Source organism: Oryzias latipes, chromosome 5 (assembly GCF_002234675.1).
Source record: "Oryzias latipes chromosome 5, ASM223467v1".
NCBI lineage: Eukaryota > Metazoa > Chordata > Actinopteri > Beloniformes > Adrianichthyidae > Oryzias > Oryzias latipes.
The window spans coordinates 2,623,971-2,643,298 of record NC_019863.2 but is presented as its reverse complement, the minus strand read 5'-3'; the positions used below and the strand labels follow the sequence as shown (position 1 = coordinate 2,643,298).

The 19,328-nt window shown below is 43.8% G+C and overlaps 1 protein-coding gene across 3 annotated transcripts in view; it reads left to right on the top strand.

Moving 5' to 3' along the window:
- The first annotated feature begins 482 nt into the window (after positions 1-482).
- kcnb1 (potassium voltage-gated channel subfamily B member 1) overlaps positions 483-19,328 on the top strand; it is a 60,723-nt gene continuing 41,877 nt past the window's right edge. The window contains exons 1-2 of one of the 3 annotated variants that reach the window (XM_011474642.3): positions 483-649; positions 1,608-2,274. In XM_011474642.3, the coding sequence (XP_011472944.1) occupies positions 1,717-2,274 (558 nt within the window). In that variant the 5' untranslated portion in view covers positions 483-649; positions 1,608-1,716. The other 2 variants (XM_004068544.4, XM_020703005.2) reach the window with 2 other exon arrangements.

Sequence of the window (19,328 nt, the reverse complement as noted above, 5' to 3'; positions counted from 1 at the left end):
AAGCAAATAGAGATTGTTTACAGGTTCCAGACCTTAGGTCCAAGTCATAAAGGAATTGTATGGTTGTTAGATGTCCAAGTGCCCAGCTATAGTGTGCAATCAGGCCATATGAAACAAAAGATAGTTTTTTTTTGTTGGGGCAGCTGTAATAAGTTGAGAATTCCAGAGTCTCATAAGGACACATAAAGTACTGTAAACAAACCAGTCATCTGCAGTGTACTTTCATCTGCTGGGCTGGCACATCCCTGCTGTTTGCAGAGGGATTGAAGTGGAAACTTTACTCGGTAATTGGTGTCTTGTAGGAGAATGCCTACCATAGTTTTTCTTCACTGTTTTGACTTCTGCTTCTTTTTCTAAATCTGTTCAAGACAGCCCACAACAGAAGGAGGTTTACATGGGGTAGCTCACTCTCCCTGTGTCAGAAAAACGTATTTGAACATGAGGACACGTGAGCCATATCCTTCCCTCCCTCACTTCCCAAGGCTGCTGCTGTCTTCAGTGAACATGTGATCGTTTGAACCCACATCAGTGGGATTCCACTTTAGCCCCACAGTCATTTGTGACGATCTGCGGGCTGGAGTCGCCGGCTCCGAGGGGGTTAACCTCACGCAGGATGCGCCGCTGAAGGACCTGAATGAAATCAGCTCGGGTAGGATCTACGTTCACAGTCGCGGGCGCCGGCCACTCTCACTGCAAGCAAGTGGAGGCTGATCCTCAGGGTCTACTTGTTGATGCGCAGCGGGAGTGGAGCACAGGAACCACCGGCTCATCCTGACGGTTCCTGGTTGTTGTATTTTTTTTAACCATGTCGGTGCGTAATTTACGATGCGACCATCAGCTGCCAGCAGCGGATAGGAGTATTTTCCAGGCTTAACAAGTTAGCGCACTCATTCAGGAAAACATGCCGCTCCATGAGATAGATCGGGACATAAAGACTACATGTATGTATCTTTGTACTTTTTGTGTGTCAAAGATTTAATTTGTTAATCAGTCCCATAGGTGACCAGTGTGAATAAAACGCAGACAAGCCGCAGTAAAACCAAACCTGACGCGCGTTTTGCTGCAATAACTTGCATTTTTAAGCCCCCGGTTTTTTCCAACTGGGGGATAATATGTAAAATGCCAATTAGCTTGTGAGAACTATCAAAGAATGATATCCCATCAGAGCGGTCCGGGACAGAATAGCGCGCGTTAATCAAAGTTGATAATCGGTGTCAGCATTAGTCCAGATTAATGCCCCTCTGGAGAACAGCTCGTCCGTGCGTTCACATCACAGCCGCATGGAACGCCGCAACTTTCAGGCTGAATTGATTGCGAGCCGCTGTGGCGCTGACACCTTCCAGCACCACGGACAGCGACAGCGTGGCAGATTGACGGATGGGGCGTTTCAGCACCGGACAGAGCTCCCGGACGGGGCTGTTGTTGGCCGGGGCTCCCCCCACCGTAACCCGTGTCAGCAAGAAAAGCGGCTGTGCCTCTTAAAGCTGATTAAAATATCTATTTGCTTCTCTGATGAGTGGATAAACCACCTGACATTGCTGCTGTAGGACACCCGGCCATGGCCGCTCATCACACCCTGAATGAGTTCATTTTTGTTTGTTTTTCAGACACAAGAAGCGACGGGGGCCCCTGATGCCGCCATTCCCAAGACTCATGTCTCATTGAGGTTCCAGACTGCTTACAGTCTTTTCGAGAGTCGGACTGACTTGAGTGAAGATGATCAAAACAGCCCCGAGTCGGTCGGCCACCACGCTGCCGCCGGAGACCATCGACATCATCCGGAACAAAACCCACTCCCGCAGAGTGAGACTCAACGTCGGGGGTCTCCTCCACGAGGTCCTGTGGAGGACGCTGGAAAGACTGCCACGCACCAGGCTGGGCAAGCTGCGGGACTGCAACACCCACGACTCCATCATGGAAATATGCGACGACTACAGCTTGGATGGCAACGAGTACTTCTTCGACAGACACCCTGGCGCCTTCACCTCTATTCTGAACTTCTACCGCACAGGGAAGTTGCACATGATGGAGGAGATGTGCGCCCTCTCCTTCAGCCAAGAGCTGGACTTCTGGGGCATCGACGAGATCTACCTGGAGTCCTGCTGCCAGGCCAGGTACCACCAAAAGAAGGAGCAGATGAACGAGGAGCTCAAAAGAGAGGCCGAGAACATGCGGGAGCGGGAGGGAGAGGAGTTTACCACCACGTGCTGCTCAGAGAAGAGGAAGAAACTGTGGGACCTCTTGGAAAAGCCCAGCTCGTCATTTGCTGCGAAGGTAAAATCTTTCTGTTTTTCCAAAGAAACCTTAAGCAGCAGGTACTGTGTTGATGTGGGAGGTGAACCTGGCTTCAGTTCAAGTTTAAGATTCTCTGAATCCTGAACATGAATCCCATGCAGGGAGGTGGATGTCTGACCACTTTTAATCACTGTTTTCATGGGAGAAAAAGGAAAATCTTATGAAAATCAAAGATGTCATCCTCAACTTAAATGTCATGACTGCTGTGCTGCTTTGTATTCTTCTGGAAAGTCAATTAAAACCTTTTATTATTGGAGCTGGTTAAGTTATTTTGGAAAACATGGCAACCGTCATTGTTTCTCTTTATTAGTTTCAGTCAAATAGAGGCCAGTGTTGTCAAACTGCAGATATCTCAGGTAATTAATGGGTGTTTGCTTTTTCAGAGACAACAAAGGGGAGGTGATGATCAATTACTGAGTTGTCAGCGTAGTGAGCAACCTTCCTGCAAAATATGTATTTTTAGCCCTTCATGTAACACCCACCGTGCTCAGCCAGCCTTCTTGGCTTTATTAGCCACCTTTGCTCAGTCAGTCATCTAGATCATTAAGAGATGTATGGCTCCAGGACAAGAACACAGGAACTTTCCTTTGTTGGATCAATCATATTAACAGCACTTTTAATGAAACTAACTGCTTAAATACACAGCCAGACTATTATACCCAGTTTTAAAGCCATTTAAAACACTCTTGACTTTAGGAAACGATTAACTGTTCAGTCAGTTTGCACCAAATGTTTAAGTACATTTTTGTCGAAGAAAGGGAAATCCCCTTTGTCCTTGCACATTCTCAATCACTGCACTGTGATTAGTAATGTCCCAGTTACAGAAGAGACAAAAACAACTCCACTGATGAGATCTACAGTAGGAAATACGGGCTCAGTAGCACAGGTCGTTATTGTAAATATGTTTTTGATAAGTTACCTGGTTAAATAAAGGTTGAATTAAAAAAAAGGGGGAACATAAACTATAATGGTCAAACCATCCTCAAAGAAATGCTCAACATCCTCTTTGAACAGGAGTTCCTGCATAATTAATGTAACTCATCCATTAAAAAAAACCCTGCTCTATTTTTGACCTTAATTCGAAAGTATTCAATCATGTTGCAGCATCACAGCTGGAACATTCAGCTTGGTATTCATGCATGCAGGCTGCTGTTCTGACTGCCAAGGAATAAAGGTGCTCCATAAACAAGAGGAGAATCTTACATTTTACTTAAACAGAAATCAAACACTCGGATGTTCTGATCTTCTTCTTTCTCTTTCGGCTTTTCCCATCAGGGGTCGCCACAGCGAATCATCCTTTTCCACCTCACTCTATCATGGACATCTTCTACCCTAACATTAGCCAACTTCATGTCCTCTGTTAAGACATCCATGTATCTCCTCTTTGGCCGTCCTCTTGCCCTCCTGCCAGGCAGCTCCATCTCCAACATCCTTCTACCAATATATCCACTATCCCTCCTCTGAACATGTCCAAACCATCTCAGTCTGGCTTCTCTGACTTTGTCGCTAACACAGGCAACATGAGCCGTCCCTCTGATGTACTCGTTCCTTATCCTGTCTAACCTGGTCACTCCTAAGGAGAACCTCAACATCTTCATCTCCGCTACCTCCATCTCAGCCTCTTGTCTCTGTCTCACTGCTACCGTCTCTAACCCATAGAGCAGAGCTGGTCTCACCACTGTCTTGTACACCTTTCCTTTGAGTCTTGCTGGCACTCTTCTGTCACACAACACTCCTGACACTTTCCTCCAACCGCTCCAACCTGCCTGCACTCGCCTCTTCACCTCTTTTCCACAATCCCCATCACACTGAACTGTTGACCCCAAGTACTTAAACTCCTGCACCTTCTTCACCTCAGTCCCCTGTAACCTAACGCTTCTACCTTGATCCCTCTCGTTCAGACACATGTATTCTGTCTTACTACGACTGACCTTCATACCTCTTCTTTCCAGAGCAAACCTCCACCTCTCTAGCTGTTCCTCCACCTGCTCTCTACTCTCACTGCAAATTACAATGTCATCCGCAAACATCATTGTCCAGGGAGATTCCTGTCTTACCTCGTCTGTCAGCCTGTCCATCAGCATAGCAAACAAAAAAGGACTCAAAGCTGATCCTTGGTGTAGTCCCACCTCCACCTTGAACTCCTCTGTCTGACCTACAGCACATCTCACCACCGTCATACTTCTCTCATACATGTCCTGAACTACTCTGACATACTTTTCTGCCACTCCAGACGACCTCATACAGTACCACAGCTCCTCCCTCGGCACCCTGTCATACGCCTTCTCTAAATCTACGAACACACAATGCAGCTCCTTCTGACCTTCTCTGTACTTTTCCATCAACATTCTCAAAGCAAAAATGGCATCAGTGGTGCTCTTACGGGGCATGAAACCATACTGCTGCTCACAAATCTCCACCTTCTTCCTAAGCCTGGCTTCCACTACTCTTTCCCACAGCTTCATTGTGTGGCTCATCAACTTTATTCCTCTATAGTTGCTGCAGTTCTGCGTGTCACCCTTGTTCTTAAAGATTGGGACCAGAACGCTTCTCCTCCATTCCTCAGGCATCTTCTCACTCTCTAAAATCCTATTGAACAACCTTGTTAGAAATTCCACTGCTGTCTCTCCTAGGCACTTCCATACCTCCACAGGTACGTCATCAGGACCAACGGCCTTTCCGCTCTTCATCCTTTTCAGAGCCTTCCTAACCTCATCCTTTCCAATCTCTGCTACTTCCTGCTCCACAACAACCACATCTTCCTCCCTTCTTTCCCTGTCATTTTCCTCGTTCATCAGCTCCTCAAAATACTCCTTCCATCTTTTCTGTACACTCTCTTGGGTTGTTAGCACCTTTCCATCTCTGTCCTTAATCACCCTTATCTGTTGCACGTCCTTCCCATCTCTGTCTCTCTGTCTGGCTAGCCTGTACAAGTCCTTCTCTCCTTCCTTTGTGTCTAACCTGTCATAAAGCTCATCGTAAGCTTTCTGTTTGGCCTTTGCCACCTCTCTCTTCACTCTACGCTGCGCTTCCTTGTACTCCTGTCTACCTTCCTCAGTCCGTTCTACATCCCACTTCCTTTTAGCCAACCTCTTCCTCTGGACGCAGTCCTGTACTTCCTCATTCCACCACCAAGTGTCTTTACCGTCTTTCCTCTTTCCAGATGACACACCTAGCACCTTCCTACCTGTTTCCCTGATAATTTCTGCTGTAGTTTCCCAGTCATCTGGAAGCTCATCCTGACCACCCAGGACCTGTCTCAACTTCTGCCTAAATTCCTCACAAGTTTCTTCATTCTGTAACTTCCACCACTTGGTCTTCTTTTCTGTTTTCCCTCTCTTCTTCTTCCTGACCTCCAGAGTCATCTTACACACCACCATGCGGTGCTGTCTGGCTACACTCTCTCCTACTACCACTTTGCAGTCATTAACCTCTCTCAAATGACCTCGTCTACATAGGATGTAGTCCACCTGAGTACTCCTACCTCCACTTCTGTATGTCACTCTATGTTCCTCTCTCTTCTGGAAGTAAGTGTTGACTACAGCCATTTCCATCCTCTTCGCAAAGTCCACCACCATCTGTCCCTCCAGATTCCTTTCCTTCACACCAAACCTGCCCATCACCTCCTCATCACCTCTGTTGCCCTCACCAACATGCCCATTAAAGTCTGCTCCAATAACAACTCTCTCTCCTCTGGGAAAACTCTCTATGACCTCATCCAACTCACTCCAGAATCTCTCCTTCACTTCTAACTCACAGCCAACCTGTGGCGCATACCCACTGACTACATTCACCATCACCCCTTCAATTTCTAACTTTAGGCTCATCATCCTGTCTGAGACTCTTTTCACCTCTAGAACACTGTTTACAAACTCCCCCTTCAGAATCACTCCTACCCCGTTTCTCTTCCTATCAACACCATGATAGAACAGTTTGTACCCTCCTCCAATACTACGTGCCTTGCTGCCCTTCCACCTTGTCTCCTGCACACACAGTACATCTACCTTCCTTCTCTCCATCATGTCTGCCAGCTCTCTGCCTTTCCCTGTCATTGTGCCAACGTTAAGAGTCCCTATTCTCAAACCTATGTTCCTGCCTTTTCCCTTCTCTCTCTGGCCACGGACCCTTCTGCCTCCCCTCTTTCTTCCACCAACAGTAGTCAAATTTCCACCGACACCCTGTAGGTTAACAGCATCGGTGGCGGTCGTTGTTAACCCGGGCCTCGACCGATCCGGTATGTCTAAAGTGTTGTGGATGATTCGCATGGTTATTTTGGCAATTTTTTACGCCGGATGCCCTTCCTGACGCAACCCTCTCTATTTATCCGGGCTTGGGACCGGCACACAAGTTACTGGCTTGCAACCCCTGTGGCTAGATTCATTGACTCGGATGTTCTGATACATAGTTGTATTTTTACTTTTTTTTTTTACTTTCTTTTTTGGGTTTTGATAAGTGACATGTTCTGTTTTCAAAAGTTCCAACTATGTTTAACTCTTATTTTGAAAGACACAATCACAACATTAAGGTCATTAAGATAACAGAAGAAACCTGCTGACTTCCATCCTTACATAGCAGAATTTCTTTTTCCCTTGAATATTATTGATGTTAGATTTATTAATTGATTGAATAAACATGATCAATTTCCCTGAAGAGAAACTGAACTGCACAATCAGAGCAAATAAATTCAGACAAGAGTCATGCAGCACAACTCAAAAACATCGGAAATATAATTTAACACAAAAACCACACAAACAGCCAAAACAAACAGGAGCTCTCAGATTTTTGTCTATAAGTCAGAATAAGATTTAACACTTTTTTTGCTGCTTTTGCATCTGAATACACTATATTATATGTCAAAGGCCCTCAAAGAGACTTTTTCTAAAACACTTCCAACGGCACAAAATGTCCACAAAATGTTACCATTTTCAAGTGTGTTGGTTTAGAAGTAATGCACATAAAATATAAATCTCTGTATTGTTTACTCCCAATCACATCTATGTTGACCCTCTTGGAGGGTGTAGTTTGTAAAGTTAAAAAAAAGCCCAACATGCACACAAATCCTCAGAGTTTCAAATGCTTTTTTCAGTCTTTGTGACACACAGATGCACTCCCCGATGAACACATCAGAGGCCAGTTCAGCCTTTCTCTCAAGGCCACTCAGACATCAACAGGACTTTCAGTTTTAACCCATTCAGAGCTGATGGACTCCTGAAGCATTAAATCTGACACAGGTCAGAGGTGCCCACAACTACTGAAGAGAGTGAAATCAGTTAAAAAGTCGATGCGTTTGACTGTTTTGCTTCATAACATTTTGCTCTCCTGAATCTACTGCTGCTCACCAAGTTCCAATCTCTAAATATGATTATAAAAAAAAAGAATTGCACAACATTTGTGTTTCAAGCCCCCAAAAAGTTCATGATGTTTTTTATGCAGATATATATTAAGTAAGCTAATTTCAGAAATATCTGTAACACTATGTTTTCATTCTGGGAATTTGGGACTTAAGGCCTTAATCAATATATACAGAACTCTTCTTCTTACACCAGCTTTATCAACACAGAGGCAGTGACAAAGAAAGTATGTGAGAGTACTATTGTGTGTTTTCACGCCCAGTTGAGTTTGTCATTTTACTTTGAATAGAAGAAACTTGCAAGTAATCATTTCATGAAAAAGATAATTTGTTTTTGAAGTTTTTTGTATTTTTAAACCAGCATGGTCCAGTGGTCCAAAGGGCTTGTTGATTGTGCATGAAATCTCCTCACAATGCAGCATGTCACTGCGTGCCTCTGCTGCACTCATGTAATTCAGTCTCAGTGGGGTTGTGGTCACATTCAGAGGTGTTCAATGCAAGAGTTAACTGGAAAAACGTCTGTATTCAAAAAGTCCTTTTGGTATGTCAGTTTTTGTTGTGCAACAGTACTATTCATAAATATTTTATGCTAATGTGTGTATGTTTAGTTTGCACTCTTAAAAACATGGATGAAAGAAAACGTACTCACCACTCTTACTGTGCGGACAGCTATACTGTATAGTATAGTTGAACATAAATAGTAATAATGGCTCCTTTTGTTACGGTTTTGCATCCTGTGAATGTTAGTTTTTGTTTGCTGAGCCCAAACGGTGTCGTCCCGTGAAACTGTGGAGCAGAGGAGGATGCAGAGTAACGAAAACAAACACAAGTTTCTTGAGCTTTCAAAGAGACTATTTGATCTAATTGCACTTCTGGTCCCAGTCAGCCACAGGCAGTTATGACTACAGAGCACTCAAATGTACTTCCTACTGCATGTCTGACATGCCTAATTGACTTCACTGTAAGTACTTTGCTTTGTTGTTTGTAAAGTTTTAGATGTGTGCGACTGAGTTATCACTCTGTGCAGCTTTAGGGTGGAGAGACCTGCTAAGTTCTGCTCCATCCACAAAAGCAGCTGCCTGCTGATAGCTGTGCAGGTCTTTGTGCTTTCATCCAGCAGCAAGTTGGTATCAGAGATGTTGCTGTGCAGTCCATGTGACTTTATGGTTATTTACATCAGTACCCTCAGAGATGAAGCGCACGCCTTCCAACCTTTGTGTGTTTCCGACTTCCTCCATATTTCTTTTTTGTCTTTGCGTGCAGCACAAACCATAACTGGACTCAAACAGGGTGTATTTCATAACTTGTTTTCAAGATTTGTTGCTGGGTTACAGCGACTCCTTAACTGTGCTTTGGCGTGCTTTGAATAGTCATAAATTTGTAGCACATGGGGTTCCAAGCTGCCAAAATGATTTCAGTGTCATATATCACAGCGTGGGCTAACATGAGGAGGGTTTAACACAGAGAAGCAAAGGGCTTTTCTTTGGTCTGTCCCTTTTCTCCTGTTGCACTCTGGTTTCCCAGTATTTAATTATCATGTTAGCAACCAGTAATATGCAGTCTAAAATCAAGAAAAACATATATTGTTTTTTATTAAAATGCAGGCAAACAACAGATGTTAGAAGAATCTGTCAAAGCTAAAAAAAAAATCTTTTTGTACACTTTTCACTTACATACTTATCCCCGCAAATCTTCATTGTAAATTTTCTAATGAGGAAATGTGTGAACTGCTAATTTATTTACTGATTTACATAGTTTTAAAGTGAAAACAGCTATAATTGATTTTAAAGCGTGCCTTTAATCAGCCTGACTAAAAACATAACTGGAAATTTTGGAAGGAGCTTCACATCTACAGAGATGAATAACTTCCTATTAAAATGTCTTTCATCATTAAAAATGTTCCCATTGGTGTTTTAATTTTGATTATGAAGTTTTTAACACAAATCTCCCACAAGCTAAATGTCTAAAAAAAAGCCGTATTTCATGTTTGTCTGAATCCTGTACATGGGCGCGGCTGTTGGTGCAGAGGTGAGTCGCTCCACCCTTGATGCCCCCTTTCTGACGATGATAGCTGTGTCTTGCATGAATGAAGAGCTTGACAGAAGGGGAGGGTACAAACAACACTGACTGACAGTCTCTATTCTCAAAAGTTTCTCTTTAGCATAAAGAAACGGTGAAAAGTGACATATTTGTGGTTCCAAATCGACACTTTTTGAACAATATGTGGAATGACAAAACTAATGTGTTAACCAGACCCTGCTGTTTGATAAATTTACAAACAAAAAAAAGGGTGGTGCAGTGGTTAGCACTCTTGCCTCATAGCAAGAAGGCCCCCAGTTGAACCAGAACACCAATGGGAGTTTGCATGTTCTCTCCTTGCATGCGGGGGCTTTCTCCGGGGACTCTGGCTTCCTCCCACCATTGGTTACTCCAAATTGTCCCTGGATGGGTGTGTCCAGGATGTCCCCCTGTTCGCCCACGAGTGGCTGAGACAGGCTCTAGCAGCCCCGCAACCCTGAAAGTGACAAAACGGGTTTAGAGCATGAATGAATACACACAAAAAGAACCATGAAATGCCCATGAAAAATGCTTTGAATTACATCATAATTGAGGCTACATTGAACCAGCAAGCAGCACTGGCGGCAGCTCAGATAGGATTTGGTGCACATGCAGATTGTTGAATTGTCTTGAACAGCAAATAAATGGAAATGCTGTTTAAAAAAAGTGTCTATCATTTGTACAGCCAGTGTTGAACAGATTTCTTGGCTGTACGGACCCAATGGAACCCAAACCATCCTAAAAGTAATTAGTTACTCAGCAAAGTAACTACTCCAGTCACAGCAATAAATTTTATAACTTTCCTTAACTGCTCACAAACATAAAAAAGCATTTAAATGCAATGAAATTGTGTTCTTCAATCATAATACAGAGAGGGGGGATTGAAGTGCGGAAATGTAAATATTTATTTATCAGAATTATCACACAACAACACAGCAACAAGCAAAATATAAATATTAATAATGTTAACTTCACATAAACTGATCTGAAGGTTTTAAGTGTCAATTTCTTTTAGGTATCCAAATCATTGTTTAAAAAAACAAAATAGTTTCAATCACAGTAACAGAGGATAAAAATCAAAATGCAAATCATCAACAAGAATAAATCGCAACCATAGAACATATCTCTGCTGCACTTAAGTCATTTTCTATTATATTGCACATTAACCGGAACTTTAACATTGTCATTCAAAATCATCACACTGCAAAACTACAACAAGAACAATATGAATATAAACAAAATTAACTTTACATGAGGAGAAAAACAAACTTTGCATAAAAGTAGAGGTTTATATAGAATCAACAAACATTTCAAGAATCCTTTGAAATTTTAGCTGCATATTTTAATTTTGTGTTCTTGTAAACAAGGTACATTATGAACATATTACAGCAGGGAGGGGAAAGTTCAGCTCTGCTGGATCTTTGACTGACTCAGACTCAACAGTGGTCAGCAGGAGCATAATCACACCAAAACTCACACCAAAACTTTACAATACTTCTGTTCAGTTCTGTGCGAGTTACTGGGCAGTAAAATCCAGTTTGTCTTGTTTTAATGGTGCTGCTTTGTCACCGGAGCTCGCGCCCCGGGGCTCGGTGGACTTGTGTTTGGTACTTTGTTAGATTTATACAGCTTCAGACGGACGTCGCTAACGTCTTTGTATCGGGACACAACGTGAATTTGACGTAAACATTTGTTCCTTTAGTTTCAATTAAAACAATAAAAAAGCATTGATATTTCCAGACGGAAATATTGTTTTGATCCTGCCGGCTGTGCTGGATGCACATATCTTGGAGAGTGTCGGCATGCTCTCGCCCACTCAACCACCTACAGCAGGGGTCCCTAAATCCAGGCCAAGAGGGTCAGTGTCCGACATGTTTTCCAACCAACCAACCATTGAAGCTCTTTATTGGCTAAACACACCTGATCCAGGTAATCAGCAGCAAATAAAGCAGGGTTTCTGGAAAACCAGCAGGACACCGGCCCTCAAGGCCTGGATTTGGGGACCCCTGACCGTCAGCCAATCAGGATCTGGAATCTCCCCGCGTCACACAGAAGACAATCTTGCTGTGAAGCAAAAAAAGAAGCCCTCCAGGCTGATTAAACCACGTCAATGAACTGTGAAGTAGCGCGCCATGATTAATACAAAGGAACAACAAAGGCGTTGTAGCGGGGATAAAAGTAATTAGTTAGATTACTCCGTTTCTTAACTTGTAATGCGGTCAGTAACGCAGTTATATTTAAACAACGTTACTCCCAACACTGGCTAGAAACCGTCTGATAGAAAATCATTTGGACAACAATATTCCCCTCTGAGTTTAGAGAAATGGAGCATACCAGGAAAACAGGCTGTATCTAATAGTAAGCATGGTGGAGGCTCTGTTATGGTCTGGGCTTCTTTGTTGCATCTGGCACAGGAAGTCTAGAACCTGCGGATGTACTATATATCAATGTATTCTAGAGCAACATATGCTCTCCATTGGAGATTATGGGTCTTCCAACAAGATATTTACCAAAACACAAACAACAAAAAACACCAAAGAATGACTTAGAGAAAAAACATTGTGCTGTTGTGAAGTGGCCCCGTGAGCCCTGATCTAAATCCTTCCAAACATCTGGGGAAGGAGCTGATACATGCTGGCTGGAGAAGGTGCCCTTCAAACCTCAGACAACTGGAGCAGTTTGCTCTTCAGGAGTGGGTCAAAATACCTGCTGGGAGGTGCAGAAATCTATTTGACAGCTCCATAAATGCTTTGATGAACTGTCTCAAAAGGCTGTGGAACAAAACATGAAATAGACATCATTTCTGGCCAGACCTCTGTCATTAGTTATTGCTTTATGAGGATTTATTTGCCTGATGTTCTTTTCTTGATTTTCAGTAAATTGTTTTGTCAGTCTGAACATGTTTTGTGGGGAATTGTAGATTTTTTTCTTAATTAATAGAACACATAACTATCTGTAGGATGCAGTTAATCTGAATCCATCCAACTGTGAGCAGAAGAGACAGAGATTAAATCCTGACTGCTGTCATCTGGGTTTTCCACGTTCATCTCGTCTGCAAAGCCTCCATGATTTCTCGTGCCTTCAAAGACTAACAGTGAGTTTCAGCAAGCAGGTCTGAGATGCACTGCAGCGAAAGATTAGACTGGAAACTACAAGTCTGCTGTAACAAAGTGTAAGGAAATGTGCTGCTCATACTCAGTCTGTACATCTATTACCAAAAAGAAGGTTAGAAAGAGCACAACTCAGCTACTGAGGGCTATAAATTACTTTGGCGTTGAGGGAGGGGGGTGTTCCCTATATGGACGGCATGCTCATTTTGCCTCCCAGCACCTGTCTTTCCCTTTTGTGACTCTTTCACATTTGAGTGATTATGTGTCAAACAGATGACCTAATGCACAGGTTGGTTATACATTTTTTAATCTTGTGTGGGTTTACGTTGGTTCACAGATGTAGCTTGTGGCAGATGCATGTTAATCGTAAAATAATAAAATAAAATAAAGCATTTTTAAAAGAAACAAACACTTTTACTAAAACTAATCTTTCATAAGCTACATTATAATAAATAAGAGGTTGGTCATTGAAGGGGACAAAGACTTTGCACCGCATGTTTTTTTACATGAGTGTGTGTCTACTAAGGTACACACATGTATACAATAATAGCAGAGAATCAAGAAATAAACTCTAAAGCTGCTGTTGGAGAGCAAATTCAGACCTAAAAAAGAATAACTTCAGAGCTAGATTAGATTCCCAAAAACATCATATTTGTAAATGGCATATGCTTAGATGGCACTTTTCTACCTAGACTACACACATTTGCACACTGATTTGATTTGATTTGATTTGTTTCCAGCATTAATTGTTGTCAATACACAAAAAAGAAATCACACAGATTTGTCAAACTCATGACAGAATTGATGAAATGCATAGATAAGAGTGCTGACCACTACACCGCCAATGTAGCTCTTTAACTTCCTCAAAAAACAGTAATGATTTGAGAGTGTGAGGGGATTTAATAAAGACATTGAAAAGACATTGAAAATTCCCCTTTTCCATGTTTAAAATGGTAATTTCTGGGCCATTTTCTGTTTTGTCCTTTGTAGATTGTGCAGTAAAAGATCCCACTTTGTTTAGTAAAAGTTCAGGAAAAACTAAGTGACTGCAGGAGGCTAATCCAGCACACCACACTAACTTATCACACAAACCAGACACACTGAGCTCCCGTTGTTCCTATGTTCCCTGGACTCTGTGAATTCTTTTAAAAGTCAACTGAAAACGTTTTATTTTGCAAAGCATTTCAATTGAACCTGTTTTTATTTGGGCTTGGGATGATTATTTTATCATCTTGGAATGATAGTTTTTTGTCTTTTATGTGCTATATAAATACAATGTACATACTTACTTATGAAATACACTGAAATACAACCTGCACATTCCCACTCTTTGGGACCACTGCTTGAAAAGACCTTAAAACCTGCACGTCATTTAAAAAGCCTTTATTTGTCATTCTATGTGTTCCTCACACACTAATATAAACAGAGGTCTTCCATGACAGTGACATTTAGAAGGTGGGAAGTCAAACAGGAAGGGCACACAGACAACACTACTTTGCAGCAACGCTCCATTCATTATTCAGATGGGCTTTTCAGCAAGTGAACATAACTCAAGAGGCTGTAGAGTGGTTTGGAGCTCCGTGGTCACCCACAGAGCAATGCAGAACTTTCCGGTGAGTTACACTCCAACTCCCTCTCTTGCAACCAAGGCTAAAGTTCCACAGCTCAGCAAGTTGGCTAAGTTTGACAAGGTCATTTTCCAGCTGCACGGTTGAATGAAACACTGACATGCTGTTGACGGCAGGGATACTTTCAGACCATCGTCAAGCTCTTTGGTACATGTGCTACATTTGCTTCACTCCTCTTCTCATTAGCTGAGGAAAGTAAAACATAACTTTTTACAAAACAGCAACCGTACAACTTCCAGGAAACTATTTCAATGAATGAATGAATGAAGCTTTATTTATATAGCACTTTACAACTCCTTTAGGGTACCAAAGGGCTTTACAACAAAAGAAAGGTTAAAATTAGGCAAATTAAGAACAAAAGTTTTTTTTTTTTAAAACAGCAAAAAATTGCAAAGTTTTTGGTTGATGTTGTACTAATTGAAATCTTCCATCTGTCTTGTGTGAGTAGACAAGCTACTTGATCCCCAGTGAAATGATTGTGTGCCACTAATCAAATTCTTGCACAGACGAACATGGGTAGAATGATAAATGTGAAAGCTCTGGTGGATAAACGATCAGTTGATGATTTTGTTCACAGCAAAGGCTGCACTAAAAACACTGGATGGTAACAGCAACAAGAAGCTCTTTTTTGTTAGTTCTCCATGTTTACAAAGACGTTCATTAGAGCAGTGGTTCTCAAACTGTGGGGAGTGCCTCCCTGGGGGGGCGCGGAGGAATCTCGGGGGGGCGAGTCACCCGGTGGGAGAAGGCTGGGAAGTTGGAGGGGGACTAAAATGTTTGGACGTTGGGATTTTTTTTACATTAACCTAGTCCTAACAGTGACAGTTGAAGCGTAATTATGGTTGTTAACGGGGGTTTTAGCGTCTTGAAAGAACGGTAAAGCCGCCTGGACGTTGACGCATTTTACACGTGCGACCAGTACGGATTGGATACCTACAACTGCCTTTCTCTGCAACTGTGATCAGATTTGTTGAAGAATGGCGAAGCACTTTAATGATTAATTAATGCCTCCCCAGGGAGGCCCGCCCCACAGTTTGAGAACATACAAAATAAATGATCCTTTATTTAATTTGTTTATACTTTGTATAAAGGATCATTCACTTTGTATAGGTCTTCTGTGCAATGATTCTTTCCTCTACTTCCCAGACAACAGTTCTCAATACAACTGGCTGAGAGATCCATTTAACACAGCAGCAGCTGGTGATTTGAGCTCTGCTGAGGAGGATCAGTTCATTGAAATCCCTGAGGAGGAGGTTCACAGCACAGACACTCCCTGAATTCTGGCTGGGTGTGGAGAGGGAGCATCCACTCATGGGGCAGAAGGCTTGTGGGCATTCTGCTTCCATTCTACGTCCTATCTTGGTGATGTTTTCTGCTGTTGCCATTTTAAAAAAGAACAATAAACAGAGCGAGGCTCAATATTGAGCACGACTTGAGAGTTGCAGTAACAAATCTGCAAACTTGTTTTGAAAAGATGTGCAGCACAAAGCAGGCACACTGCAGCCATTAAAACAACTTTTTCTTTCTTTTTGCACATAGGTTCAATGTTATTGTCCTTACAAAGCGAATGGTCCTTTATTTAAAACATTTTCTAGGTTTGTTGTTTTGTCTTGTTTTGTTGTTCTGTTGTCTTACTTAAATAAATAAAGGGGGGAAAAAATAAAAATAAAAATAAAAAAAATAAAACATTTTCTAGTCTCCAGCAGCAGGAATGTTTAAGATTTTGATATGGTAATAAAGTTGAACATATTTCGTTTATTTTGTCACTCCACCAAATTCTCAAAAAACTCATCAAAAGTCCCCAGTGAAAAAGATTTTTGGGCATAGTGAAAGACCCCCCCCCCCCCCCCCCCTTATGATGACATCACAGGACAAACCATCAAAAAAATGAATGGGGCTAAAATCTCCTATGGAGCTCGGTAAAAAAAAAAAAAAAAACTAATAAATCCAAACACACATCTCAGGGCTATCCAAAGGAAGTTTTGAAATGATTATGGGATGGGTGTGAAATCTGGCAATTTTCCCACAATACGGGAAAAACCTTTTCTGAACGATCCGCATAAAATCTCACACACACACGTCTGTAACCACAACCAAAGTTTTGTTGACCTTTGACCTTAGGAAGAGTCCACTATCTTGAATTTTCAAAAAAGAAAATCACATTTACTACCTTGTACAAATCTAAACTTCTAGGGGTTTTGAGTTGCCACCTCTTAACTCCTAGTATAAGGAAGATACTTGAGAAATAATGTTGGACTTGGAAGTTCTCTTTTTTTCTTTTTTTCTTTTTTTTTTTTTTTACTTGTCATGTCCAACAGCTGAGCAAGCAGTTCAGAGCTAAGTGCCTCTTGTATTGGACAGTTTGTTTGTTTGTTACAATTGGGGTTTATGGATCTTCAGACAGACTGAGAGTATATTTGTATAAACCCCTTTTGTTTTTGAGGCTAAGCTTTATTTATGAAAATAATATTTGTATGCATTCCTTGTTGGACCAGACGGAAAAAAGAAACAAACAAGGAAGAGACAGAAACCGAGTGGGATGTCAGAGATGGGGGCTAAGGGGTTAGAGGGGGGGGTAGTCGATATCACAAAGTTAAAACATAAAAATGTTGAAAGTAAATTACATAACTTAGTTCACACAGCAACAAGAACTAAAACGTCTGCACACAACTATTTAGAGGTTAGAAGTATAATCATGCATCAATGATTAAAGATTTATTTCCACGATTTCTGCTCATAGACACGTATTACCGATATTCATGAAGAGGGGTGTAGAAAAAGGGAAAAAACAAAAGCCATGCCCGGCCCCCCACACCCCAGAGCTAGGGGGAGACAGCGCAGCAACCCGGCCGATCCAGGCATCCATGAGCCTCACCGTCAGACAAAGATCCAGGAGCAAACACCCTCCCGTGCACCGAACCCCCACCACAGAAACGGAGAAGGAGGTCAGGACCCAGCAGCCCCCCGGCCGAGGAGCAGGAGGAACAGAGAACGCGCAGATCTGGAGCCCCCGCCCCGGCAGGGACCCGCCCCACCCCAAGGCGCACCGGGCCTATACCCAATGCCCCGACCGCTCGAGACCTACGCCGTTGCCCAGACGAGAGGCACGCCACCGCCCGGGAGTCCTGAGCCCCCACCCGCCCCCAACCCCAGAGGCCGGCCGGCACAGCCCATTGTCAGCCCACACCGCGCACCCGTGCAACCTGTCCGCCAGCCCCACCGAGGTCAAGAGGGGGGAAGGGGCAGAAACCGACCGCCCGAGTGGGAAGGCGGACGCAGGGGACCAGCGAAGCCCCAGACAGGGCCAGGGGACGGTGAGCCTGAGGACCAGGCTCTAGTTGCTGTAAGCAACAATGGAAAAGATTGGGGTGTCCCGGTATGCCCAAGAGAGGGACCCCACCCGACCCCGAGGGATGCCGCCCAGCCCGCTCAGATGTTGTATACTCCTTCCCTGCACGGAAAAAGAGCCACAAGAAGTTCTTTTGAGCTGCATTAGCATGCTGAGCTCGCAAAAGTGTTGCTTGCACACTGTTTACCGGAATATTGTGAAAATTAAATGTATGAATCATTGGTTCAAGCTGAACAAAACGGTAGGACCACGTTATGAATGTGTTTAAGTTAATGTTTACTTTTGCCGATTCTTCTAAAAATTACCTAGAAGTGTTTGTCACCCCTAGGCGACCCAAACCAAAAAGCAAAAGGGTGCTATAGAGATAAATCTAATTGAAAAGCTGCCATTTTAAAATAAATTTTGTTTTTATATGAATTTATCACACGCAGTTCTGACCAGGGTAGCAGGGGCAAAAGGGAAAGGTTATGTGCATGTAGCAGCCACTTGGTCAGTGAGAGTGGGTCAAAAGGGAGTGGCAAGGGCTGGTTGCTAGTGCCTCCAGGCCATACAGCGCCGCTTGTGGAAATTTGAACAAACAACATTTAAGTTTGTCTGTTTTCAAAATAAATATTTAAAGATAAAAATATGTAGGATAGTTACTAATTCCTCATGATAATTTAGTACTTAAGAAGGAATTAGAATGAAGAAAGGCTTGGCTTGGGGGGGTGGTCCCTTTGTCTGTGCTGGGGGGGGTTGGCGGGGGGCCCTGCTCGGGGGGGGGGGGGGGGGGGGGGCAGCGGCGCTGGATGGGATGCCCATTTACACCTGGGGCTGGGATCGGCCCTTCCCTGGCTCTGGGACGGGACGGGACAACCCTCTTGGGACCCCCGGTCGCTCTGGGTGTCATCTGCTTTGGCTGCGGGGTCTGGGGTGGGGTGGGGTGGGGTGGGGGGCTTGTCGGCCCTCTCCTGTGGGGGGGCGTTCTGTAGGGGAGGCGGAACCCACTATTGGTACGGGACATGGGGGGTTGACGGGTCGGGGTCTCCACTGAGGCAATCGGCGTTTGCCCCGGCCGGTTGGCTGCCTCGGTCCCATCGAGGCCTGACCAGAGCTCTTTTAGGGCCGGCGTTTGGGGGTGGGGGCCTGGACTTGCCCCGGGGGGGGCGACGCTTTCTGGCTCCTCTCTCTCTGTGTGGGGTGGGCGGTGCTGGGCCTGGGGTGTCGGCGCCTCCGGGGATGGGGCCCCTGGGCTGGGTGGACCTGGCCCCAATGCTGGGGGGACAGCTGTTTGACCACCGGGGGACAGTCTACTAGCTGTCCCTAACTTACCCCCTTCCTCATATAACCTCATATTAGGGTGAGGGGGTGGGGGGTTTAGTCTGCGATGCGCCTGGGGGGGTGGGGGGGCTACTTGGCAGTGGCCTACCCCCCAATTGTTGCCGTATGGAGTGGGCCCCCCCTCTTTCGGTTTTATTTGCACCTTAGACATGTAGGGCAGTTGGTAGGGGGGGTGCTTGGACATCACTGCCAGCAAGCAGCAGATGTTCTCCTGGCAC